The sequence below is a fragment of the Hemicordylus capensis genome, chromosome 6 (assembly GCF_027244095.1).
Source record: "Hemicordylus capensis ecotype Gifberg chromosome 6, rHemCap1.1.pri, whole genome shotgun sequence".
Classification (NCBI taxonomy): Eukaryota; Metazoa; Chordata; class Lepidosauria; order Squamata; family Cordylidae; genus Hemicordylus; species Hemicordylus capensis.
Window position 1 is genome coordinate 12,981,763 of NC_069662.1, and position 27,723 is coordinate 13,009,485.

Below are 27,723 nucleotides of genomic sequence, written 5' to 3' on the forward strand. Positions count from 1 at the left end.
ATGCTGCACTTAAGACACTAGAAGGCAGTTGTGTGTAAGAAAATAATCACCATGTAGCTACAGAAGTGGATTTATTACAGAGCAGAATATTGGAAGCTATACTGGGTGGCCACATTTTGGTGTTGGAAGAACCACCTTGTCTGTTGTTTCAACACTGACTGAGCGGCAACATTTTGCTTGGAACAAAGAGTAGCAGGATACATCATGAATGACACATTGGGCACAGCATTGCAGGAAGGTCTGGGGGTGAGAGATTTACTCCAAGAGAGATCGCCAAGCCAAAACGATGATGAATGCCATCATCACCCACAGGTGAGAAAGCACCATCCTCAAAAGGTTACAAGTGTGTGATGTAGTGGACAGGTAGGCCCCTCTCACAGGTGACCCGGATCCTCCTGATTTTGCTCTTCCCATTGTACCTACAGCGGACCACTGCAAGCCGCTTCTTCCGGGCGCAGATGGTGATTGGGAAGAGCGTCTTGCTGCTCTGGTTCCCCTCGAGGATCTTCCCTCTCGAGCTGCAGATGGAGGTCAGCTGCTGTGTGCTGGCGTGGATGAACGTGTTGCTTGTTTGACAGCTCAGGCCCCGGCTCTGCATCATCAGGTTGCAGTAGGTGCTGTCATCCTGGAAATCAGTCTTGGGGTTGTCCAGGTGCCTCCTGAGGAAGTCTTGGTAGGAGGTCCCTTCACTGGGTGGCATCAGGAGGGCGGCTGGTATGAAGAGCAGGAAAAGCAGAATTTGACAGCCAGGGCCCTTTGGAGACATGCCTGGGCCCTTGGAAGCTGGGTGTATGTCTGCATGGGCAAGAAATAAGGACAGCATTCATTACTAATGGTGCAGAGGGGAGCTGGTCTTGTGGTAGCAAGCATGGATTGTAGCCTTTGCTAAGCAGGGTCTGCCCTGATTTGCATCCAAATGGGAGCTACATGTTTGAACATATTCCCCTTAGGGGATGGGGCCATTGTGGGAAGAGCACCTGCATGCTTGCATGCAGAAGGTTCCAAGTTGGAGGAGAGGTCTATCAATGGCTACGAGTTGGAGGGCTACAGGCCACCTCCAGCCTCAGAGGCAGGATGCCTCTGAATACCAGTTGCGGGGGAGTAACAGCAGGAGAGAGGGCACACCCTCAACTCCTGTCTGTGGCTTCCAGCAGCATCTGGTAGGCCACTGTGCGAAACAGGATGCTGGACTAGATGGGCCTTCTTTGGCCTGATCCAGCAGGACTGTTCTTAATTTCCCTCCCTGGCAGCATCTCCAAGATAGGGCTGAGAGAGACTCCTGCCTGCAACCTTGGAGAAGCCGCAGCCAGCCTGTGTAGAAAATTCTGAGCTAGATAAACCAATGGTCTGACTCGGTATATGGCAGCTTCCTATGTTCCTATCGGGAACATGCAGCAAAAGTGGAAGGTGAACATGGGACACTGCCATCTAACGAGTCAGAGCTTCTTCATCTAGCTCCGGATTGTCTGCTCTGACTGACAGAGGCTCTCAAGAGCTTTAGGCAGTTTAGTTTGGGCCTAGTTTAGAAAAAAGGTGACTAAGGGAGACACGATAGGGGTCTATGATGTGGAAAAAGTGGACAGAGTGAGGTTTTATCTCCCTCTCTCACAAGATTGGAACCAGGGGTCATCCCATCAAAGTGAATGCCAGGAAACTTAGGACTTGGGGAAAGGAGGTGCTTTTTTACACAGCACGTAATTAATCTACTGAATTCTCTGACACAGGATGTGGTGAGGGCCACCCGTTTGGGTGGCTTTTCGGTGAATCGCCCAGAGCCTTTGGAGTCAGGCAATATAAATTAAATTACTTAATTAAATAAATAAAGGGGGCATATACAAATTCATGAAGAACCGGTCTATCAATGGCTGCAAGTCTCAATGACTCTAGGTGATAGCCAGGCTCAGGGGCAGGATGTTTCTGCATCCCCTAAAGCCACAAGGGAGCAACAGCAGGCGAGAGGGCATGCTTTCACCCCTTGCCTGTGGTCTTCCCGGAGGCCTCTAGAAACAGGATCCTGGACTAGATAGGTCTTGGCCCCGATCCGGCAGGGCTGCTGCATAAGGAGTTTTTCTCAGCCCTACTTGGAGATGATGAGGGTTGAGCCTCAGACTTTCGTCTGCATGCTAGGCAGATGCTATGCCACTGTACTATGATACATGTAATGAAAGAGCAGAGGGAGAACCAGTTTCCAGAGGTACTGCCTAGCTAGGGTGCTCCTTTCATGAGGTGAGGTGAGGTGAGGTGAGGTGAGGTGGTTGCCTCAAGCAGTAAATTGTGGGGGTGACTGCAGGGCTGCAAGGTACTTTCCTAGGTTGCCCACTTCCTCAAACCCCAAAAGGTGCTGCACAGGGGAGGGGAGGGGAGGGGAGGGGAGGGGAGGGGAGGGGAGGGGAGAGGAGGCAGTACTTGGAGCCCTGCCTCAGGCATGCTGAGGGCTTGGGCTGCTGCTGCTGCTGCCTCCTAAGTAAAGGAACTGGGATGTTGTTTTATGATTCACTGTCAAATCAGCCACGTGAGCACATTACTGTGGTTAATTCCTAAATAGGAGGTTTGCTAGCATTTTTGGCCTTAAGGAGCAATAAGACAAACTCATGGAGGACAGAGCTATCAGTGGCTATTTGCCACAATATCTGAATAGAACTTCCAGGTTCAGGGGCAGTATACCTCTGAAGACCAGTTATTGAGAATTAACATGATTCCTGATCAGACGTAACATGGAACCGTGGGTCCAATGGACCCACAGTTTCACGTCCGCTCCTCCCACTCTCCCGTCTGAGTTCAGACATTGGCGAGACTGCAGTGAGGCGGGGTAGCTGGCTGTACGGGTTTTCTTCTTGAAAGAAGGACAGTCTGCACAGCCAATTGGGCTGCAGCAAGGGAGGAGTTTCCTCCCTCAACTCCATTTCCGTTGGGCGCAAGTGCAGTTCCAGTGCTTTAAGGTAACGCTAGTGCCGCAGAAATGGAGTTTGTGGTAGCAAAATGGAACTGTGAATGAAGATTCAGAGTGAAGTTGGTGGAGGGAAATCCCAGATCCCTTGCCCCTGCCAACGCCATTGCCCTGAATTTGGACATGTGGCTTGAGAAACCAGAGGTGAAGGGAACTCTGGTTTCCCTTTACTTCCGAACTCAGCCAATGTCTGTTTTTTTGGAGAGGACTACTGAGTTCATCACTTGCTTGTGTGCATCATCAGTGACAATTCCAATCTCCTCTATCCTCACCCTTTGGGAACTCCCTTCTCCAAGATTTTAAAAAAGGCAACATTTTGAGGTCATCATGTGCCACACAGTTCTTGCTCTCCCTGCATTTAAATCTTCTCTAGGGACATGTCAAACATGCATTACATCTCCACCTCCTTTTACCACCCTGCCCTTGTTGCGTACAACATGCAGTGATTTTGCATGCAACACTTTCCCCTGACATGATGAAGTACATGGTAGAGAGCTTTGCTTCTCAAAATTTCAAATGACAGACAGGGGTTAAGGGAGGCCTTAGCAACAAAGGAGGAGGTCATCCTAAACCAGGAGTGTTTCTTTTTCTGGACAGGTCAGCTAATGCGAAGTTTTAAGAGCATGACCCTTGTGGTTGATGACGGTCAAGTCTCCAAAGCCTTGAATGGCATCAGCTCCGATTAAAACGAAGTTCTTTCCCATCCAACATTGGGGGAAACCATAGCTTAATTTGAGTCAAGCTTAATTGATTCAGAGCTTGTCATGCCCTTGATTAAGAACATGATGGGGATTATAGTCACCCACATTTCATGAGCTTCCAGCTCCTCTTCCCCCCTCCCACATACATGATTCCTTCTGCTCTGCACCCACCAACACAACTCCAAGCTTCCTCCACATTCCCTTCCATGAACTTATCTGGCTGCTGTTGCTCTGGTAATGTTAATATGGGAGTGGGGAATTGAAGGCAGGGAGGTCTCTTCCCTTTCCAGTAGCTGGTGTGCTGTGATTCAGCATGGCTAGGAACAAGTAGACCTGGGGAATGTAGTTTTCCCAAGGACTATTGACACCCACAGCATCCCTTGGGAAAACTATATTTCCTGGCGTGACTTGCACACTGTAAAACAAGACAACAGGAGCTGAAAGATGAGGAGGGGAGACCTCTCCTGTTCTTCTATTCCACTTGCCACCTCTGGGCAGAAGCCAGATAAATGGGTTGAAGTGATGAGCGGATTAGAAGATTGTTGGTGGCTGTGTGTGGATGTTAGGCTACTTTGGTAGAAGTGAGCAGGGAGATGAAAAATGTTTCGGCTTGCCTAAAAGCTGAGCCAGAGAAGAAAGCAGGGATCATAATGCTCACCTCATATTTGAGGCACCTGTTTCAACCACCCATGCAATGCATTTCCAAGCCAGGAAACACAAATCCTTGTGATTTCTGTCTGTGACTGTTACCTCTGAGAATTAGTCCTGAACAGAACCCATTTGTAACTGACCCCTGGTACGTATCTAACCCTAAAAGATTACCTCTGTCCCACAGACACACCCACTCCCATCCATTGTCTTGGAAAGTGGACATGATTCACGACTCTAAACTCACCCAATCTTTTCCCTTTCCCTTTGGGCTTTCTTCTAGATGAATGGCTCTAACTTTCCACAGAGCTGAGAGGATCCCGCCAGTCCTGTCTTCCTCTTTAGAGAGTTCTGCTTATATATTGATTGCCCAGGAATGGGGGCCAACCTGTGGTTTTGTGAGGAAGAGGCAGCTGGCCTGTGAGTTCCCTATTTAGTCTCTCTCCGTGTAGCAATTTCTGGCATAGAGTTGCTGAACTAAAATGTGGGATTAGGCAAAGAGAATGGAAATGTATAGCTAAAATGCGGGATTAGGCAAATACAAATATTTATATACATACAAATATTTATATACCACTTTTCAACTAAAGTTCCCAAAGCGGTTTACACAGAGAAAACAACAATAAAGTAATTTATTGTTACTATTATAATAGTATACTCTGTGTGTGTGTGTTTTGTAGCATTTGACTGCCTAACTTTCAGTGGCTACCAATCTCAGGGGAACCGTGGTTACACAAGGCAATGTGTTTTGGTGGCTTGATGCTTGGAAAAATCCCAGGCAAGAAGGTCTAATCAAATCCAATGCCACTGAATTCAGAGGATAGTCCAAATTGCATAAGAGCATAGCATTTGGGAGTTAGAAGAGACCATCTAGATCTTCTAGTCGGCGCAATCTACTAGGGATGTGCACAAATTGATTTTTTCCAATTTGATTTGTACCTGAATTGAATCACCCATGATTTGTTTTGGGTCCAAATCTGCCCCCCCCCCACAAATCACCCCAGATTTGTACACAAATTTTCTGAATTTGAATCTGGATCTATTCAGGGGGATGGGATTCTGGGGGCAAAAAGAGTGGGGTGGTTGGTAGTGCCCAATGGACGGAAGCTACCACCCATATATCAAAGAAATTGGGCTAATGGGTGATATTTAAAAAGATTTTTGAAGTTCACACATTTTTAAGCTTTTTCCCATAGGGAATAATGGGGATTTCATCAGCATTAGTTATAACTCCCCAGTGGTGGGCAGCAGGGTGGCCAAGAGCAGGTTGTGGTGGGTGGTAGTGCCCAATGGGTGCAAGGAATCTACCACCAAGATTTCAAAGAAATTTGGCAAAGGGATGTTTTTTAAAAAAATTGAAGTTGGCATGTCTTTGTGGCAGATTCAGGCCAGAAAAGGGTTTTCAAGGGCAGAAGAGTGGGTCAGGTCGTGGTGCCCCAATGGGTACCTGCTACCACCCAGGTTTCAAATAAATTGATGAAAAGGGTGATTTTAATTTTTTTTCCTGAAGTTTGGATGTCTTTAAGCTTTTCCCCCATATGGAATAATGGGGGATTTCAATAGCCCCATAACTCCACCTGGGGGGCACCAGGATGGCCCAGAGCATGTTGTGGTGTAGTACACATAGGGTGCCAACCACCCCAAAAACAACAAGCCTATGGGGCACTGGGTTTGTAGTTTTCACTGTCTGAGGTGTTCTGAGAGTAGATTCTCTCATACCAGAGAATCAACTCTCAGAACACCTGGTGCTTCCCACGTGGAGCAATAAGGCTGCTGCAATCCCCCTTATTCCCTATGGGGAAAAGCTTAAAGACAAGCCAACTTCATTTTTTTAAAAAAAAAAAAATTACCCCCTTGCCCATTTTCTTTGAAATTTGGGTGGTAGCTTCCACACATTGGGCACTACCAGCTAACCCACTTTAGCCAGAAAATGGAGGTCCAAATCTTCAAATTTTGAGGGTCCATATCTGGGGTGATTTGTTTTGTACCCGGATCTGGGCAATTGAGCACAGGAGTGATTTGTTCTGTCTACAAATCCCTGAATCAGCCAGATTCGGATAGAAATCGTTTTGTACCCAAATTGATTCGCACATCCCTACAATCTACACAAAACCCCCTCACTCAGAGGAGGAAACTGCCTCAGCATCCATGAGAGATGCCTCTCTAGTCTTTCTGAAAATCTCCAGCAAAGGAAAACCCACCACGGCACAAGGCAGACTGTTTCACTGCCCCACAGCTTTTACAGCTAGAACATTCTTCCTAATGTCTAGGTTGAATCTGCTTTCTTGCCATTTTGACCCCTTAATTCTAGTCATGGCAACAGAGAATGAGTTCACCTTCTTCTATGTTGCAGCCCTTCAGATAACTGCAGATGGCTATCCTATGTCCCATAAGAGCAGCCATGCTGGATCAGGCCAAGAGCCCATCCAGGCCAGCATCCTGTTTCACACAGTGGCCCACCACACCTCTAAGAAGACCACAGGCAAGAAGGGAGGGCCTACCCACCACCCAAATTTGGTTCCCCTAGGTCCAGGACCTTGTTAAGTGGTCTGAATCAGTCTGAATCTTAATCAAAGCAAAGCAAATAAATATCGAATTTGGGTAGATTTGGATATAAAACAAATCAGGGGAGATTTGGTGCACAAATTGAATCAGGTGCACAAATTGAATTTTTAAAAATCAATTTGTGCACATCCCTAATTTTGTATTTATTAGATTTATATACTGTCCTTCGACTTGTTGCCTATCTCAAACTTGGCAAATCTCTATTGAGGAATGTTCACAGTTCGCAGCTTATATGCAGCCTATATGCTGGTCGTATAGTCCTTGTTTTATTTATTATTTAGTCAATCTACACAGCTGGCCTTTATCTTATCCCCTTGGCGTCTGTTTAAGCAACACACAGAAGAATTCATCATGCCGGGACATAACATGGATAAGAACTGTAAGAACTGTAAGCGGTGCTTTAGGGGGAGGTTCTGTGGAGATGGTGGTCCTGCAGTGGATAAGCTTCCAAAAAGAAAATTGGCTAAGGTAAAAGCTAAATTACCAGCCAAGCTGCCTTCTAAAGCACAAGTCATACTGGCCCCTGGATCCACCCAGACCAAGATTGATTGTTTTCTTACCTCCCCCAATATGGATAGAGGAGTCAGCGAAAGAAATGAGTTTAAGGGGTGTTTTGAAGATCCTGAGTCTAATGTTTCTACCATAGAGGAAGCTGAAGTTTGCTCAATCGACCAAGGTTGCACTGTAGACAATGCTATAGAGAGTTTTTTTGATTCTTATACACTTGGCATCCACCCCTCTCCCTCTCCCAGGCAAAGCGGTGTGACTGTGGATAACTCTCTTCAGCCAGAAACGGCCTCCTCCGTGTATATTGATACATGTTCTAATGCTGGCCTTCATTCCAGGACCTCTTTTTCTAAAGATGTAGCAGCAGAGCCAAACTTGAGTGTGAAAACTTTGGCTTTATTATCGGAAACTTTAATCCATCTACTTCAGAAGTCCTCTACTAGTTTGTCGAAATTAGAGGATATACTTAAACGCCTTACCATTCTCCAGAACAGCTTTTGTAATAAAACTGTCCCCCCAGGTATTCGGGAGGCCAGCACTCAAACCATGCAGATGGACTTGGCGGATCTTAACCCCTCCAACCCTTCTTCAAATGACTTTGTTTTAAGCTTAGATCATGAGGGGGGACTTCAATTATTCCCTTGTCAATGCGAGCTCACCATCCTGCTTAAGCAGTACAATCAGCATTGCTGGGGCACTATCTCTGCTATTAAAAAGTCTCTAGCTCAGCTATTGGCTTTTGAGGAGGAAACGGTGGATCTAAAGGCTTTTAAGAAGCGGTCTTCAGGAGACCCATATGTTCTGAGACTGATGTTAATTTTTGAACATAAACTAGTCTCAGCTTCACTGCTTAGAATGAGGCGTCTTTTGAGCAGGTGGAGTATTTATCCTAAGAGGGTCTTCTCTAGTTACTCAGCTGAATCTCCGGCGGATAGATATCTACAGGGGCATGAGTCTCTGGAAGGTTGTCTATGAAATCTCCCCCATGCGGTGGCCGTTGCCCTTATTCTTCTATACTGTCCTTCCAAAAAGGCTCAGGGCAGTTTATTTCCTGACCCTTCCTGGTCCCACAATGTAGTAACCTTTTCACTTCTGCATCTCAACCACCAACTGACCTGGGTTGAGACACCCATGTAGAAAGGATAGTTCTCCAAACCATGTGTAACATTGCAACAGCCCAAGACGAGAGAGTGGAACCAGAGGAGGCCTCATCCTGCAGTGGGGAAAGATTCACTTTCAGCATTTCATGGCAAGAACAGAGAGTTCAGAGAATGAAACCCTCTTCAGACATTACATTGTCTGTGCATACAGGTGTCTGTAGTGTGTGTGTGTGTGTGTGTGTGTGTGTTTGCGCGCATGTGTAAATGACTGTACAAGGCTGTGAAAACTACTGTATGTGATTTCATTTAGAAAAAAAGCAGAGAGGGAGGCCTATTTATATGTGCTGCCTGGGGCATGTCCAATATTCTCTTTGGTTTGGAATTCTCACACCATCCCAGGCACTGCACTCACTGGCTTCCAGGAGAAGCCAATGGAGATGGTGGGGCAGGTGACTCGAAGGGAGAGACACATTGGAGATTCTCCTGCTGCTGCAAAAATAGGTTTGGGGGGCAGAGTGAGTCCCATAGCTGCTGTTGCTGCGGCAGCCACTGCTGGCATAGGGCTCTTCTTTTCCAGCTAGGTGGCAATGGCCATGCCCAAGTAGGTTGCAACCTGACTGCTGGTGTGGGTGGCTGCATGGAGATTGGTTTGTGGGGCAAACACCACCTGATTGGCTACCAAGTGGACAGCACTGGAGAAGGCCCTGTTTGACTACCAATGAGGAAACAGAAAGGGAGGCAGGACAAAGCAGACCAGGGGCTCAACAGGGGTGGAGGAAAAGAAGGTGGAAGAGGCAATGATTCCGTGAAATAGCGGTGGCACAGGAGGCGGTAGCAAAGGACCAGGACCCTTCCTCTCCTTCCTGTAGCGTGAGCAGCCATTGCCGCCACCACCACCCTCTTTAGCCTTGTCCATGTGGGCCCCAGAAGGGGGCAAGCCTTGAGTCCACATCACCCAGCTGGGCAGCTGGGCAGCAGCATAAGAGCCCGACTGGAGAAATCTGGTGCCCAATATTTGCTAAATGTTCCAGATGACTTGGTCGTTCATTTGGGAGTTTACTTTTCTTTGGAAGTTCTGACAGAGGGTGAAGTTGTATGGCCCTGGAAAATCTGTTCAGAGCCCAACTGGGAAAAGATGGGAAAGGGGCAAAAGATTGCTTCCGGCCCACAGTGTAAGGAAAGAGTCTGGTTCAGTTGTCCTGACAGGAGGGCTGTTGGCCCAGGAGCCTTGCAAGGCCAATCATCGATACTGTAATGTACAACTAACAATTTGTTATGTACAACTAACATGCCTAGCAAATTATACCAATATAGATGGAAACATAGCCAGAAACATGGTGTTTGAATGAATTGGCCAGCAAGTGCTAGACATTGTTTTATTCTCCGGTTGTGAGACAATTTTGCAACATCAGGGGTTTTCCCGGATAGCAGGCATTAATGCGAACTTACTGTGAGGCTTTACTGTGAGTTCAAAGTTGCCCCACCCAAACCAACACAAAAAGTGGATTTTTTTACCCCAGATATAAATCAGGCTACACTCCAATGCGCAATGAAAAACCTGGATTGTGCGTGAAGTTCTTCTTGATAGCTTGCAGAGACTTTGGGGGTAAATTTGACCAATATGTGAATGCACACCTCCATTCCAGAGGAGATGCAAAATAAAAGCCAGGCATAAAAAAAAACTTTCAGGACCAATTGTTTATTGATGAGCCTGTATTGCTGTAGTGCCTCATGGGGATATTTCAGCAGCATGTTTTCTAATGACATCATTTTCTCATTACCATCTTCAATCAAGGTGTGGTGTACCCTATTCTTAAAGATGAGGCTCTGGCAATTACAAGTACAATCCATATTGCACTGGGTGTTTAACAAAAAAAAATGCATGAATGTGAAGATGGTGATTATCAATTAACATTATTGTGAAAGGAAAGTAGACAGTTTTGTTCTTACCATAATTTTTGTAAAAAAACCCTCAAAACTATCATCAGCAGGTGGGTAATTTAACTGGGGAAAGCAATGAGTGAGGATGTTGAACTTTTCCCCTCCTACACAATATTCCCAACCTAAATTGCTCCATGTAAAGCCACCTAATGGTGCAGCAGGGAAGTGACTTGCTTAGGGGGAAAGAGGTTGTTAGTTCAAATCCCCGTTGGTATGTTTCCCAGACTTTGAGAAACACCAATATAGGGCAGGAGCAATATATGAAGCTGCTGAAAGGCAGCATCTCATACTGCATGGGGGAAAGTAATGGTGAACCCCTCCTGCATTCTAACAAGGAAACCACATGGTTCTGTGGTTTCCAGGAGTCGACACCGACTCAATGGCGCAATCTTCCCTTCCCTTCCCTCCCCTTTTCCAGGGTCACAAATGATGATGACAAGGAGGATTCAACATAGGGTTTTCTCAGAGGGCAATAACTTGCCCAGAAGTTAAATGAGCTGAGAAAAGAGCCTGAGAAGGTAAGGAGGCTTCTTTTACCAGTACTTCCCCTTTCATGTAAAAATTAGCATCCACCGTGCCTTAAATTTGAATAGAACAACAAAACTGGCATTTAGTTAGGCTCAATTTCAAGCTTTCTGTCCTCAGGAAACACATTCCGTTCTTTTTTTATCAATAACTTTTTATTCGACTTTTCCACAACGTAAAACACACACACACACACACACACACACACACACACACACACACACAGGCCTTCCAACTCATTGTTAGAACAAGATCAATTACAATACCCAGGTCTTGCCTGTAATGAAACACATTCCGTTCTGACCTGTCTGCAGAAGAATCCTTGGCAGGCTGCCATGAAACTAATGCATGGATTCTGGGAAGTGTTTACTACAGGATCCTGACCAAGCTGGGACTCAGTCATACACTGCATATGAGAGCATACCTGACGTTCCTCTGCAGGTGAGCAATTTCGGAGATTAATAGCAGCGAGGAAGTTGGCCTCTTTCAGGGAAGTTGAACCCCTACCACTGTTCTGATTAAGTAACCCATGATACATTCCGTCACACTAATCCTGTGGATGTTGATGCAATGAAAAGGTGCATTTATGTGCTTCAGAATCACTTGACCTACGTGTGGGCTGAAATGTAACAATTGTCCGTTTTGCGGGACAGATTAGTTATTGAAAAGGTTACAGCCAATGAGAGGTATTTATTACGCAGTAGGGTTTGGCAGGCTACGGATATAAATGGAGCTACCTTAGCTAAAGGAAGAGATTGAAGAGCATCGGTTTCCGTCACTGGGGTGCCACTCATCCAAAGAACTTGCACATTTCTCTGATTTTGAGGGTAAGCATGAGCACCTCCTAATATGCCTTATTCTGAGTCTGTTCTTCATGTCTCCCATTTTCACATCCATATTTTTAATCTATAGTTGCCAGCTGACCAGAAAAGCACTAGGCAACCTGCTCCACTGCCTTTACCAGCACCACGAGTGGTAGAATGCAGCAGAATAGAGAGGAGCATTATCAGCAGCTAATGTTGGCAGATCAAATTGCGGTTAAAGACATAGTTCCAAAGTCTGGAACTGACTGACTGGCAAATTGGCAAGCCTAGTTTAATAGTGGCACATGTACGTGGGGATTATAGAGAGGCTGTTCAAAGAGCCGAAAACTGTGTTCTACCCAGGTTTGGGAGCTGTGCATGCTCCCAGTTTTCAGTTGTGTGGGAGCATAGATCTAGGTAGGAGGAGGGAGAAGTGATTGTGTAGGAGAACAGAGCTGAGTAGGGCAGGGTTGTCCTACCCAGCTTCCATATCCAGCATTTGACCAAGGTAGGAGGAAAACCTGTCCTACCCAGTTCCTGTCCACCATACAATCACTTGGGGCCCCAGATATTGTTGGACTACAACTCCCAGCATCCCCAGTCACAAGGAACATTGTTTGGACTGGACCAGCTCCAACAAGTTTGCCAGTTCAATTGGCTCTAAAGTTACCATAAGGGGAATTCGATGGCAACCAGCACCTGTGACTCCTCCTTATTCTTTCCCCACATAGTAGCCGTAGCAGAAGATCTAGCCATGGTCCTGAGGGCACCCCGCTGTGCTGTGCTGCTGGTGGTCTGCCTCACCTTCCTGGTCTTCTTGGAGACTGTCAGTGGGGCCACTTACCGCCAGTTCAAGCAGCGGCACATTGACAACGGCCAGCCACCATCCAACGCTCGCACGTACTGTGATCAGATGATGCAGCGAAGGGGCATGACTCGTCCTGTATGTAAGCCAGACAACACCTTCATCCATTCAAGCGACAGACAAGTCCAAGGCATCTGTGGTGCAGGAGGGAGGCCAGTTTCTGGCAACACTCGTCAGAGCAGACGCCCCTTCAGAATCACCACTTGCCGGGTCAACCCAGGCTCTCGCCCACCCAGATGCAGCTACAGTGGCAATACTGAGACCCGGAATATCCGGGTATCTTGCGTGAGGCGCCTACCTGTGCATTTTGCTGGAATCGTCTAAGTCCTCACTTCCTGGCACTCAAGCCTCAACCCTGCTTCAAGCCGCTTTCAGGTTCTTCGTGTAAGGACACTTTTCCTATGTCTTTTCTCATGGGCTTGCTTTTCCTATCACAATTCAAGGTTTAAGCCACTGAGACCCAGCAAGCCTGTCCCATGGTGTCCTCTGCAATCCAGAGAAGATGGACGTCATCTTAATGACATCATCTGGGCATCAGGTCTGGGTAGCAGAGCACAAAGGGACTCTGTCACAGTAACCTCCCTCCCCTTCAAAAACAACTTCTCATTCTGAGCTCGCCAAACAATGCCCACCAAATGATGAGTTGTTCCTGAAAGTGATTTATTCCAAGTTCAGCAAAAATTTCTGCAGGAGATAGAATGACAAAGAGTTCCGGTGAGATTCAGGATGTCACAAAAGTTCATAGTGCCATCTTCTGATAACCTGTGGGGGAGGGGGGACTGTCTTTTCAATGTGACTTTTAAATTAGTAATGAAAAAGGATGAGTTTTTCGCAGATCATAGGTGGCCACCTCTTTTTTCAAATTCTGAATGATGCCAGGAACGTAAAAATGGATCTGCTAATTCTAATTTCTTTTCAAGCCCCATTAAGTGTCTCTGAGTGGAATGAACTCAGTGCTTATTTGCTGAAATGTAACTGCAATAATATTAAAGCATTCCCAAAAGCTCTTGCTGGTTCCTTCACATTTCCTTCGATAAGCTCATATTATGCTTTTCTTCCTACTGCCACCTATCGGCTATGTTGCTGTATTGATTCCCCTTCACATGATCTGCCATGGTGCTTCCAGATCTTGGCTTCCATTATCTGCTGCTGGGCTTAATAAAAACCCAGCCTTATCCTCTCAATAGGATATAAACTGGAGGCCTTGGGATAGTTTCTGTAATAAATAACGTTTTTCCTGCAAAGCAGAACTGTTTCCCATGATTTTCTTTCCGTCTCAAGGCTGGTGTACCAGCACAAGCAAATTGGGGCAGCCTTGTTTTGTGGGGCACAAGTGAAGGTCTGTGTTCCAATGTGGAACATAGGAACATCGGAACATAGGAAGCTGCCATATACTGAGTCAGACCATTGGTCTATCTAGTATTGTCTTCACAGACTGGCAGTGGCTTCTCCAAGGTTGCAGGCAGGAATCTCTCTCAGCCCTACGTTAGAGAAGCCAGGGGGGAACTTGAAACCTTCTGTTCTTCCCAGAGTGGCTCAGTCCCCTGAGGGGAATATCTTCCAGTGCTCACACTTTTAGTCTCCCTTTCACATGTAACCAGTGTGGACCCTGCTTAGCTAAGGGGACATGTCGTGCTTTCTACCACAAGACCAGCTCTCCTCTCCACAAGACCAGCTCTCCTCTATGTGGAAACTGCAAGGGCTGGTTCTCCCATCACACAGGGCCATGCAGGCTGATAACATTGCTCCCCAGCTTCCCCGGTGAGACTGTGTATCCAGTACAGTATCCAATCAACAGGCTCCATAGGGTCCGCAGTGAACCCAGGCTGTGGGTGCCTGGGGGCTGTTCTTGCTGCCTCATTCACCCACCTTGGAGGCTCCCAGCCCCTAACCGCTGGTGGCCCCAACTCCACACTGGCTGGCCAATGGCCATGTGTGTGGCAGCCATGTGAGGAATCCGCAGGCAAGACCCCTTTAAAGGAATGAGCAAGTTTTTTTCTGCTGACCTCTCAAATGGTTGCTGTCTGCACATGCATTGGGCAGCGGAGTGGTGGGGCAGACACATGGGATGCTGGGTGACAGTGGGAGATATGCCCACACACACACACACCCTGCCACACACTCCACAGGAAGGGCCAGTGGGTTGAGCAGCAAGTGAAGTATCTTTTGCTGGAAATCCAGAAACATTCACTGAGAAAAAGAAACCAGGTGTGTGTGTGTGTGTGTGTGTGTGTGAGAGAGAGAGAGAGAGAGAGCGCAATCCAGCCTCCATTGCAGCATTTTAAAGCACTATATAAGAACCCTGATTGTTTTTCAAAAAGCTGATCAAAAAACATATTACAAGCTCCTAACTACATAATAATAGTGTGTGATTGCACGGCAGCACATTGTCAGGTTATTGTAGACTGCTCAGTTTCCAAAATATGGGAGTAGCACTATACCACATAACACGTGCTGAGACGTGTTAAGGGACCTGGCTTTGCTCTCCTTCCGCTCCTGATGGCTGTATGGGTACTCAGAGCCTTTTGTGTGGATGTACAAGAAAGACACATGAAGTTCTTGAACCAACACCATGTCAATTCCAAACGGAACACTGGATGAACTTATTGAGATAACATCATCAAACTTCGTAAAGTTTACCAAAATGAAGGTGGTACTCACAAAAGGTTCCGTAAGGAGACAAACACTTTCATCCATGCGCCTTTTAGTCTGCCGGCAGCCATACTTACCATAGAGATTGGGGGAAGGAGCATCTTGGCAACCGGAGGATATCCCAGTGCACGGTGCTGCTTGTGCAGTGCATTGTGGGATATCTGGTGGCCCGGCTGCCTTTCCCTCACCTCCCTCTCGCTGTGCCAGCCCGCTGTGCAGCTCACCTGGGCATGCAAGTTGTGGAATCCTCTCTGGGCTTGGATCGTGTTAGGGGAAGTCATGGAGGCTCCTGCTTTCCCCCCAGCCCTCCCCAGCCTCAGCCAATTGGGTTATGGGAATGGCCTCTCTATCTTATTGGATATGTAGCTTGCCATTGTGGCTGGGGAGGATGGGAGTTGTAGTCCAAATTCACATGGGGGATTGAAGTTTGAGAACTCTTGAGTAACATGTGTGTTACTTAGATCATGTGAATGTGGCATCCCCCTCCTTCAGGGGAACAGTTCTCCAGTCTGAGATCCAATTCTGTAACTGAGACATTGTGTGTGTAGTCAGCAGGGGAGTGCCAGTTTTTCTATTTTGTTCCTGGGAAGGATACCACAGGCAAGACTGGAACATCAACAAGTTGTGTCTTAGTTCTCAGTGTGTGTTACAGCTTTTGTCTTCTTCTGTTCTCCCTGTCATTCTGCAGTTTGCTTCCTCTTGCCCTTCCTCTGATTTCTCTTTCCCCTTTCCCCAGGGCCCTCAAGGGGGAAACGTCTGAGAAACAATCTGGAAGCGGATGGCATCCGTTAAGGATACAGCTCCAGTGTTGAGGGAATTAGCAAGAAAACTTATACATATTCATCACCCACAAATTTCCTCTAGTAGCTGGGGGAAAGGAGGGGAAAGGAAACATTGTGCTGTTGAGTCGGTGCCAACTCCTGGTGACCACAGAGCCATGTGGTTTTCTTGATAGAATACAGGAGTGGCTTACCATTGTCTTCTCTTGCGCAGTGTGAGCGGATGCCTTTCAGCACCTTCCTATATTGCTGCTGCTCGATATAGGAGTTCCCCATATTCTGGGAAACACACCAGCGGGGATTCGAACCAACAGCCTCCTGCTCTCTAGACAGGTTGTTTCCCCGCTGCAAGCGTACCCCATTTTACCAATACCCCCTCACTTACACACACACACACACACACACACACACACACACACACACACACACTTCAGAGAGAATACTTTTTTAAAAATTAAGACCACACAAGGTTCACCATGTGGTGTGCAAGTTTTTGAGCTACATGGGACTCTTCTACTGCCTGGATTTCAAATAATAAAAAACCCCTTTTCAGCTCTTTCTGAAGATTTTTGTATTTATTTCCTCTCTTTTTCTGCATCACTCATGACAGCAGAAATGGGGCTTCCTGACTGTATCTCATGCTGGCACAGGCTGGACCCAGACTCATTTAGTTTCAACCAGGTTTCCTGTGCCAGACAGTGCCTCTAAAATTTCCCCTACGCATTTCACACAGAGTGAAGCAGAGGTTTGGTTTGCACACATATAGGTAGAAAGGCATGATCAGAGTTTTCCCCACAAAACAAAATGAAAACTAAAAGGCAGGGCTGCAGATTATATAAAAGAAATCCCAGTTTGGGATGGGATCCAGGTTTCTGCCTGACAACCAGTGAGGCATCTTTCTGCAAACGTTTAATTGGATCCAAAGAAAAGGAGAAGTGGAGATTAGCAGCCTGGTCTGTGTGGAACGTGAACAAATTCTGTACCCCTCTACAAAAGGTGGGTTCTAGGGGTGGAGAGAGGGGGGAAGATTGAGGGACAATTCCTCACTTAAATATTTGGGGCGAAAGGAAGAGGAAAGACACTTTTTTGGAGGGCAGGAAAATGGAAAATATGGGTTATTAGTTTTGGCAGGGGGGAGTGTTCAGTAAAATGAGGCGGGGGACTCCTCAAATGCTTGTGGGGGAGGATCTGCACTAGTGGTGGGGTCTTCGTGTCCCCTTTTGTGGCCCCTCCTGATTATCTACTGTATATGGTCTTGTTTTTAATTCTTGCATTCTTAGCTGAACAAATTCTTCATTGATGGCAAAAACAATTCCTCTTTCCTGCCACTCCCAGTTTTTCTATTCCGAGGGGTGGAAGCCAGCGTAGGTTTGTCACTGGTTAGACTGTGAAAAGCGTCTGCCCTCAAGGATTTACAGGCAGAAAAGAGACAGAATGGAAACAGATGTGGTGTTAAGGGAGACCTGGGATGGGGTCATCTTTTTTTACACAAAAGTAAGGGGGCCCAGGGGTGGCTCCAGAACAATTAGTTTGGGGGAACAAAGGGGGAGCAAAGGAAGTTATGAGGGGGGGAAGGGCTTTGCTATAAGTGGAGGCCAAGTCTTCTTGGATGCTGATGATGTATCTGCTTCTCTTTGAATTCTGTTTCATGAGAAGCTCTGAAATGGTCAGTGAAGCTGTTCTCCCCAGCAGCCAAGGCAGGGCAAGGGCAGCCAAGCTTGGGATTGACTGCCCATGAGAACTGGGGGAGCTGAGTGCCTTCGCGGCCAACCCACCCAGGGAACCCACTTCTTAAATGAGCGCTCCCTTAATCCCGTTTACCTGATTGTGTGACAGTGCTGAATCACACTCGCTCTGTGCATTGTGGGATCCCCACCAGAATCCCTAGCAGGGGTGGATTAGCCTTTTTGCTGCCCATAGGCCCCAAGGCTTTTTGCAAATAATGCTGCTGTGCAGTGTCTGTAGGCTGTGGGATGCGGGGGTCGAGGGGAAACTTTCCTTCTTTGCTCAGGGTGTGGCAGCTGCTGCAGTGTGGGGGGGTGTGTGTGAGGAGAAAGTCCCCCCTATGAAATTTTTGGGATGGGGCACGGCGCTGGTGGTGGAGGCTGCAGGGAGGGGGTGAGGAGTGGAGGGAGGGGGTGAGGAGTGGAGTCAGCAGTCAGTTGGGAGGAGGGAGGGCAGCTGGAAGGAGCTCACAGTGTCCCATCACAATAAAAGGGGAAAACTCTGCTCCTGGCCCCCACCTCCCTGCAACCTCCACCACCAGCACCGCACCCCATCCCACTCTCCCTTCCTGAGTAAAAGGTAAAGAGTTTGTTCAGGGGAGCCTACCCTCCCCACTGTTACTGCTGCCACTGTGCAATGGCTTTCTCCATGCCCCCCACCCCCACCCTCACTGAAGCTGCCACCGCGCCCTGGGCGAAGAGAGAAAGTTTCCCCTCAACTCCCCCACCCCATAGCTAATGATGCCGCCATGCAGCGGTGGGTTTTTGAAAAAACACCATGGGGGGGGATTTCTCCTTGCCCCCGCCCCCACCCTCGATGAGGCCGCTTCCGCAGGGGTGGAAGAATTTGGAAGAGGGGTGGGAAAATTTGAGGACCGGCAAGCCGCTCCTCAGATTTTGCCACCCTAGGCAGACGCCTCCTTTGTCTCTCCGGCAATCCGCCATTGATCCCTAGGACAACAGTGTGGGATCCCCAGAACAACCAGGATCCCTCTGTGGGGAAGGTAAGCTCTTTGGATTTTCCCTGGCCTCCCACCATCAACCCACCCACTCTCAGTGATCATGATTGCTTGCTTGCTTGACATTTTCAAACTTATTCAGAAAATAGATTCCTGCCTTTTGGGATTAAGCCCAATTTTCTGGCCTGCTTTCCAGAGTAGATTTCTCTTCCTGTCCAAGAAGAGCAGGTGGCAGGAAAGACTGGGGTGGGGGAAGAGATCGGCACTGACCAGGCCCAGTGGTGCAACTAGGTAATTTTGGACCCTGGACCTAATTGCCTTATGTCCCTCCCCCTGCCCTTGTTTCCTGGTAATTTTAACCCATTGGTTCTAGTCTGCTCCAGAGAGAGAGAGAGAGAGAGAGAGAGAGAGAGAGAGAGACCCAAGGAAATTGGAGGTACCCCTTGGAGTCCTCTCTGGTACCTTCAGAGTAAGACTGTTCTTAGCAGTTCATTGCCACCTGGAAGGGCCCATAGGAATGAAATAGTTGCCTGTTTTCATTGCTAAATGTTTTAATTGTTTTGTTTTAGATTGTAAACTGCCCAGTTATTTGCATATGGAGCGGTATAGAAATGTGGCAAACAAACTCATGTTTATATCTCTCTTAAAATAACTGTTTTCAATCTGACCATAGAGATAAAAGGTTCAGAGCATTGGTGTCAGATCAGCACTTCTGTCACCATAGTGCCCCCTAGTGGCCAATTGTCACTTTGACATCAACGTGTTATCCTTTTTTCCTCCCTGGTTGGTGATGGACAGGATGAGGCCTTTGGGAGCAGCCCCTTACCTTCTCCTGGTGTTGCTGGTGGTCGGATTGTTGCATGAATCGTCCTGCGGTGACAACCCCCGCTACGAGAAGTTCCTGAGCCAGCACCGGGATGAGCCCAGGAGCCGGTTTCGGGGCCGATACTGCAACACCATGATGGGCAGCCGTGACCTCACCAGGCCTGAGTGCAAAGAAGTGAACACTTTCATCCATGGCTCCAAGAGGCAGATCCGGGCTGTGTGCACCACCACTGGCGGGGTCCCCTACGGGGCGCTGCGGCGCAGCCGGCAGCACTTCAGGGTCACCACGTGCACCCTCAGGGGAAGCTCGACCCGCCCGCCGTGCGAGTACAGGGAAAACACCACGCCCAGATACATTGTCATCGGCTGTGAAAATGATTGGCCCGTCCACTATGATGAAAGCCAGATTGTGATCACCGCATGAGACCCAACTGGAAGACGCTCCGATTGGGTCGCTTAACTCTGATTAGATCGCTTTTCTTTTAAAACACTTGTATCCTGCATCAGTTCAGGCTTCTAATACCCCAATATAGATTAATTAGGAAGGGGCTGTAGCTCAGTGGAAGAGTGCCTACTTTGCAGGCAGATGACTCCAGATTCACTCCCTGGCAGCATCTCCAGATAGGGTTGGGAAAGATGTCTGCCTGAAAGCTTGGAGAGCTGCTGCCAGTCAGTGTAGACAATACTGATGAGCTAGATGGACCAAGGGCCGGACTCAGTATAAGGCAGCTTTCTATGTTCCTGTGTACTTATGAAAGGCACCAGCTGGCCAACAAATCCTGCATATAATGCATTCTGTTCAGCATTTATTTATCAGTATGTAAGCAAGATAGGGCCATGGCTCAGTGGCAGAGCATGCAGAAGGTCGCAGGTTCAATCCCTGGCATCTCCAGGTAGGGTGGGGAAAGTCCCCTGTTTGAAATCCTGGAGAGGAACATAGGAAGCTGCCATATACTGAGTCAGACCCTTGGTCTATCCAGCTCAGTATTGTCTCCCCAGACTCTTAGCAGCTTCTCCAAGGTTGCAGGCAGGAATCTCTCTCAGCCCTATCTTGGGGATGCCAGGGAGGGAACTTGGAACCAAGATGCTCTTCCCATAGCGGCTCCATCCCCTGAGGGGAATATCGTAGAGTGCTCACACTTCCAGTCTCCCATTCATCTGCAACCAGGGTGGACCCTACTTAGCTTAAGGGGACAAGTCATGCTTGCTACCACAAGACCATCTCCCTCTCCTAGACCAGCTCTCTTTTCCTAAAAGATCTGCTGCCAGTCAGTGCAGGTAGGACTGACCTAGATTAAACAAGGGTCAGACTAAGCATAAGGCAGCTTCATATTAAACTTGCACTTGGGCACATCCAACTGCTGTGCTGTCATTCATCTCTTGTGGGTCAAAGCTCTGCCTGCCTCCCTCCTCTCACTCTCTCTTGCTAACTATACTTTCTGTCCTTTGCTGGTTCCCTCACTATCAATATTTAGATTGTAAGTTGCTTGGGGCAGGGATGCCTGTTGCTGATTGTTATTCTGCAAATGGCTGTCTGCATAGTATATATAATCACAGTAATAATACTTATAGAAAGTTGAGAGTACTCTACTACATAACTGGTACTCTGCCGGAATATACTTGATTTTCCAAAGTTAAAGGGGGGGAAATTAAGAGATTTTCCTTTTGTCGAGTGTTAAGAAAACCAGGTTGTTTAAAAGCATTGTCCTTAACAGTAGTATTGAACGAGAAGCTGCATATAAAGAAATTAAAGGTTCTCGGAATTTTGTTTCCTTATGTTTCATTTTGTGACATAGATCTTCATTTATGCATTAAAAAAAAAAAAAAACACCTGAAAATATGAGAAATCCAGGAAAAGCAGCAGCTGTTGAGCATGGGGCTTCACACCAGGGGGGATTCCTAAGACCCAATTTATTCTTTCTGTGCTGCGAGAGGTCTGGGTGCATTTTAATTGGTTTTAAATGGTTTTGAATTGTTTTAAAATTGTTTTTATATTGTTTTACGTAGTGAGGCTATTCTCACGATTAACAAAAATCGGGCTAGGAGAGCCTAGCCTGATTTTTGTTAATCGTAAGAACCACCAGGCTTCGCTGCGAGCCTGGTGGTTCTAGAGCGGGTAACCCGCTCGAGAATTCCTGATCAAAAACCAGGTTTGCGGAGTGAGCGCTCTGCAAACCTGGTTTTCAGTATCATGAGCAGCCGCGGCACGGCTTTGCGCCATGCCTACTCATAAGTAGACCCCAGAGGGGAGGCGAAAAGCCGCCTCCCAGCTCCTGGGGTCTCCCCAGTATGCCCTGCTTGCTTGCACAGGGCATACTGGGACTTGGGGGGGGCGCAGCCCCCGAGCTCCCCAGCCCCCGCCAGCTCCATCTTGGATCCTGCAATCATGTGGGCGGCCGATCCAGCCACCCAGGGCCCCCTCTCCGCTCGTGAGCAGGGAGAGCAGGCTTAGCCCGCTCTTCCCGCTCACCGCCCCAAATGATGAATTCTGAAATCATCTGAAGCCTGAATCCATCTCATGGTCATGAGCAACCTTGGGTGAATCACGGGAAGTAAAGAACTCAAGGGAAGTTGAGAATAAGCCAGTATGGTGTAGTGGTTAGAGTGTTGGACCAGGACCGAGGAGACCTGAGTTCAAATCCCCATTCAGCCATGAAACTCACTGGGTGACTCTTGGCCATGGCCAGTCATGTCTCTCTCAGCCTTACTGAAGCCACAGGTTTGTTCTGAGGATAAACATAACCATGTACACCGCTCTGGGCTCCTTGGAGGAAGTGTGGGATATAAATGTAAAATTAAAACAAATTTTTTAAAAAAGTATACTTCAGTGGTCTTCACCTTTGGATCTCTATTGGGCTGGTTCTAGATTCATTTGAAGTGTATTAGGCTTCATGTATAGACCTCAAATTAGACAGGAGAGAATGAATGTGAAGCCTGGAGTCCTGGGTTCAGTGTCAAGCTCTGGGGAGGAAGTTTGGTGGAGAATCTTTGAGGTGCAATGGATTAGGTCTGTCCCTACGTGCAAATGCCAGATATTTGAGCATATGCAAATACCTGCAAGCCATTGGCTGACCTCCATATTAACTTTCTGAATAATATTACCCATTGAGTAGTCTAAAGAATGACTCAATGGGTTTTCAATGAATTTCAACAGAGCTACTCAGGAAGAATTTAATCTGGATGTCAGACATTGCACCTGGCCCTTTATCAACTACAGGGATATTTCCAGATTGGGAAGTCAGCCCAATCAGCAATATGGATTCTTCTCTCCCTTTTAGCCTCGTATTTCCTTGTCTTTTTTCTTTTGGTGGTTGTTCTACCAAGTGGAAAGTTCTGTAGAAACCTGCATGTCTCCACCTGGTCACTTCTGATTTCAAAAGGACAAACATCTTTAAAAATGAAGGGTTTGGGTGGAAAGGAAGTTGAAAGGGAAAGTCAAGTATACCGAATCTCTCCAAGATACTTGAAGGTTATTGAAAACCACAACAGACACTGAGATGGAAGGTATATTGCCAATTAGGGGAAAGGGCTGCTTAAGCATTTGGGGAGAACAACAACAACAATGGCACAAACTCTGCCCCCCCCCAAAAGTGAGGCTGAGACAAAAGAACATTTTTTAAAAGGACTTCAGGCACGAAATCTTGGGGGTGTGGGTGCCCCTGCCCCCACAGTGAATAGCTTCTGCAGCTCCCAGTGGCAGCTGGGGCAGATTAGACCTTTAGAAATCCACAGACTATCCTGCCATTGCTGCCGTGCTGCCCTCCTCTAGGCAGAGTCCACCCCAGCCACACGCCCCGCCATGTTGCTCAGCCGTCCGATGAGCATGCGCGGTCACTGCACATGCGCACTGGCCAGCTGAGTGGCAGGTTAACCCTAAAAATTAACACCCACCGTGCCTTAAATATGAATAGAACAACAAAATTGGCATCTGGTTAAGCTCAATTTCAAGCTTGCTAACTTCAAGAAACACAATCTGTTCTGACCTGCCTGCAGGAGAATCCTTTGCTGCCTGCCATGAAACTCATGCATGGATTCTGGGAAGTGCTTAGTTACTTACAAGATCACTAGAGGTGAAGAAATTGACTTGTGGGGAAGTTTTATCTCTACCACTGTTTTGATTAAATAACCCATGCTACACTCCACCACACGACTCCTGTGGTCAGGTGCATTTATGTGCTTCAGAATCACTTGACCTATGTGTGAGTTGAAATGTAAGAATTTCCCTTTTCGCAGGAAAAATTAGTTATTGGAAAGATTACAGCCAATGAGAGGCATGTATTATGCAGTAGGGTGTGGCAGGCTACAGATATAAATGGAGCTACCTTAGCTAAAGGTATTGGAAGAGATCGAGGAGCATCGGTTTCCGTCACTGGGGTACCACTCATCCCAAGAACTTCTGCATTTATCTGATTTTGAGGGTAAGCATGAGCACCTAATAATATTCCTTATTCTGAGTCTCTTCTTCATTTCTCCTATTTTCACATGCATATTTTTAATCTATAGTTGCCAGCTGACCAGAAAGGTACTGGGCAACCTGCTCCACTGCCTTTACCAGCACTACGAGTGGTAGAATGCAGCAGAGAGGAGCATTATCAGCAGCTAATGCTGGCAGATCAAACTGCGGTTAAAGGAACAGTTCCAAAGTTTGACGGGCAAATTGGCAAGCCTAGTTTAATAGTGACACATCTAGGTTGAAATAAAAGGAAAATTAAGCCTCTCTTTCATCAAATATATGTGGTGATTATAGAGAGGCTATTCACAGAGCCGAAAACTGTGTTCTACCCATGTTTGAGAGCTGTGCATGCTCCCAGTTTTAAGTTGTGTGGGAGCCGAGATCTAGGTAGGAGGAGGGAGAAGTGATTGTGTAGGAGAACGGAGCTGAGTAGGGCAGGGTTGTCCTACCCAGCTTCCATACCCGGCATTTGACCAAGGTAGGAGGAAAGGTTGTCCTACCCAGTTCTCATCCTTCACACAATCACTGGTCCCTCCAGCTATCTAGTTGTTTGTTGTTGGTTTTTTGTGCCCACACAACTGAAAATTGGGAGTTATACACAGCTACCAAACCTGAGTAAGACACTTCTCCTACCCAGGTTTTGGTTGTGAGAACAGTCTCATTTTCTGTCTCTACTGTTCTGAAACTTAGGGCCCCAGAAGTTGTTGAACTACAACTCCCACCATACCCAGTCACCAGGGACATTTGTTGGACTGAACCAGCTCGAAGAAGTTTGCCAGTTCAAGTGGCTCTAAAGTTACCATAAAGGGGAATCCGGTGGCAACCAGCATCTGTAACTCCTCCTTATTCTTTCCCCACATAGTAACCATAGCAGAAGATCTAGCCATGGTCCAGGATGGACCATGGACCAGGATGAGGAGGGTGCCGATTACGAATGCTGACAATGTGGCTACTGATTCCTTTGCAGGAGCTCACACTTTAGATTAAAAGATAAGCCCTGGCCCATCCTGATGCATCAATTGCCAATTATTGGCTTGATGCGATCTTTGCCACCCCCTGCAACATTAACACGATGCATGAAGGGCCAGGATCAAGCTCAGGCTAATAACCTGACCTGTTCACAAGCCTTAAAGCAGATGGTGCCACCACCACAGCCCCTGAAAAGTGCTTTGGGCCTCTACCACCCTGGGAAGCTTTCCACATGTCCTTGCGGGGCTTAACTGGGTGGTGGCAGCAGTTTGGATTGTTGTGCAGCAGCCAGGCTGGCAACCAGAATCAATAACTCCTCCTTATTCTTCTCCCACAAAGGTTTAGCCATGGTCCTGAAGGCACCCCGCTGTGTTCTGCTGGTGGTGGTCTGCCTCACCTTCCTGGTCTTCTTGGAGACTGTCAGTGGGGCCACTTACCGCCAGTTCAAGCAGCGGCACATTGACAACGGCCAGCCACCATCCAATGCTCGCACCTACTGGAATCAGATGATGCAGCGAAGGGGCATGACTCATCCTGTATGTAAGCCAACCAACACCTTCATCCATTCAAGCGACAGACAAGTCCGAGGCATCTGTGGCGCAGGAGGGAGGCCAGTTTTTGGCAACACTTATCAGAGCAGACACCCCTTCAGAATCACCACTTGCCGGGTCATCCCAGGCTCTCGCCCACCCAGATGCAACTACAGGGGCCATACTGTGACCCGGAATATCCGGGTATCTTGCGTGAGGCGCCTACCTGTGTATTTTGCCGGAATCGTCTAAGTCCTCACTTCCTGGCACATAAGCCTCAACCCTGCTTCAAGCCGCCTTCAAATTCTCCATGTAAGGACACTTTTCCTTTTTCTTTTCACGGGCTTGCTTTCCCAACCACAGTTCAAGGCTTTAAGCCACTGAGACCCAGCAAGCCATGGTGTCCTCCGCAATCCAGCCAAGATGGACATCATCTTAAGGACATCCTCTGGGCATCAGGTCTTGGTTGCAGCACAAATTTCTGCAGGAGATATAATGACAAAAGGCTCAGGTGACACTGAGGATGTCCAGAAGCCCATAGCACCATCTTATGACAACCCGTGGGGGAAAAACTCTCTTTTCAATGTGACTATTAAAGTAGCAATGAAAAAGGATGAGTTTTTCACAGATAATCGGTGGCAACCTCTTTTTTCTAATTCTGGATGGTGTGGTGCTAAAGGCCTAGGGAGATAATCAGAGTGCGCCATACAGAAGCATAACAGACAGACTTCCCGCTATTAAAAGAATGTAAAAATAGACATGCTAATTCTAATTTCATTTTAAAGCTCCATTAAGTGTCTCTGAGAGGAATGAACTCAATGCTTATTTGCTGAAATGTAACTGCAATAAAATTAAAGCATCCCCAAAAGCTCTTGATTGTTCCTTAACATCTTATTTATTTGTTATTTCTCCATGTAAACCACCCTGGGCCATTTTTGGAAAGGTGGTATAGAGAAATCGAATGAATGAATGAAATTGAATGAACGAACATTTCCTTAAGTCTGCTCACATTATCCTTTTCTCCTACTGCCACCTAGTGGCTACATTGCTGTATTGATTCCCCTTTGCTCAGGGCTTCCATGGTCTTCCATGTCTCAGCTTCCATGGTCTTCTGCTGGGTTTAATCTCAATCCAGCCTTATCCTCTCAATAGGATATAAACGGAAGGCCTTGTGATAGTTTCTGCAATAAATAATGTATTTCCTGCAAAGCAAAACTAGACTCTGTTTCCCATGATTTTCTCTCTGTCTCAGGGCTGGTGTACCAGCACAAGAAATTGGAGCAGCCTTGTTTTGTGGGGCACAAGTGAAGCTCTGTGTTCCAGTGTGGAAACTGCCACCCAGAATCCTATGCAACACCGCAGTGGATGTCAAGGGCTGGTTCTCCGATCACAAATGGCCATGCAGGCTGATAACATTGCTACCCAGCTTCCCAAGTGACACTGTGTTTCCATATACAGTAGAAGTATCAATAGGCACTATAGTGGCATAACCATTGGGTGAGGGTCTGTAGTGAACTCAGGCTGTGGGTGACTGGGGGTTGTTCTTGCTGCCTCATCCACCTACTTTTGAGGCCCCCAGCCCCCAACTGCTGGTGGCCCCAACTCCACACTGGCTGGCCAATGGGCATGTGTGTGGCAGCCATGTGAAGGGTCCACAGGCAGGATCCCATTTGAAGGAATGAGCACGTTTTTGTCTGCTGACCTCTAAAATGGCAGCTGTGTTCACATGCATTGGCCAGCAGAGTGGTGGGGCAGTCAAATAGGATGGTGAGTTGCAGTGCGAACTATGCCTCTTCACCCCTCACCCCTCCACACGCTCAAACCTTACCAAGGGCCAGTGTGGTGAGCAGCAAATGAATAGTATCTTTTACTGGAAATCCAGAAGCAGCCACTGAGAGGAAGAGACCAGGGGTGTGTGTGGTGGAGGCAATATTATAGGCTAAGGGGCCTATTTGAAGCACACCCGGAGGGTCGTTAGAATGTTTGCTTATCCAGAATAATATAATCAGTAGCGTAGCCAGAATATATTCACAATCAACGTGGTTGTAAATAGTTTGTTTACTGCTCAGGAAATGACCTGTGGTTAGAAATGAAGAACTAGAGATCTCTGTCGCCAGCAGAAAGCTTGTCACACAACAGGGAGAATTGGGTGACTCGGCTGAGATTGTGTTTTGCAAGGATGAGATGCGGGGCATGGAAAAAGGGCTCAGACCAAGTTGAGCTACCATGT

General features: G+C 47.3%; 3 protein-coding genes across 4 annotated transcripts; 2 read left to right on the top strand and 1 right to left on the bottom strand.

Annotated features, from left to right (window-relative positions):
- Positions 1-337: 337 nt before the first annotated feature.
- LOC128330884 (ribonuclease-like) lies at positions 338-6,699 on the bottom strand. The gene is made up of 2 exons (XM_053264245.1): positions 6,633-6,699; positions 338-795 (listed from the first exon to the last, which is right to left on the bottom strand). The coding sequence occupies exons 1-2, from the start codon at positions 6,697-6,699 to the stop codon at positions 338-340; spliced, it is 525 nt and encodes a 174-aa protein (XP_053120220.1).
- A 10,224-nt stretch (positions 6,700-16,923) lies between these two features.
- Positions 16,924-21,309, top strand: LOC128328895 (angiogenin-like). 2 transcript variants are annotated; one of them, XM_053259088.1, is made up of 3 exons: positions 16,975-17,029; positions 18,713-18,761; positions 19,515-21,309. In XM_053259088.1, the coding sequence occupies exon 3, from the start codon at positions 19,516-19,518 to the stop codon at positions 19,963-19,965; it is 450 nt and encodes a 149-aa protein (XP_053115063.1). In that variant the 5' UTR covers positions 16,975-17,029; positions 18,713-18,761; position 19,515; the 3' UTR covers positions 19,966-21,309. The 2 variants fall into 2 exon arrangements, with proteins under 2 accessions (XP_053115062.1, XP_053115063.1); XM_053259087.1 differs by lacking the exon at positions 18,713-18,761 and having other exon boundaries at positions 16,924-17,029.
- Positions 21,310-25,310: 4,001 nt separating this feature from the next.
- On the top strand, positions 25,311-25,745 carry LOC128330885 (ribonuclease-like). Its single transcript, XM_053264247.1, has one exon. The coding sequence runs from the start codon at positions 25,311-25,313 to the stop codon at positions 25,743-25,745; it is 435 nt and encodes a 144-aa protein (XP_053120222.1).
- Positions 25,746-27,723: the final 1,978 nt, after the last annotated feature.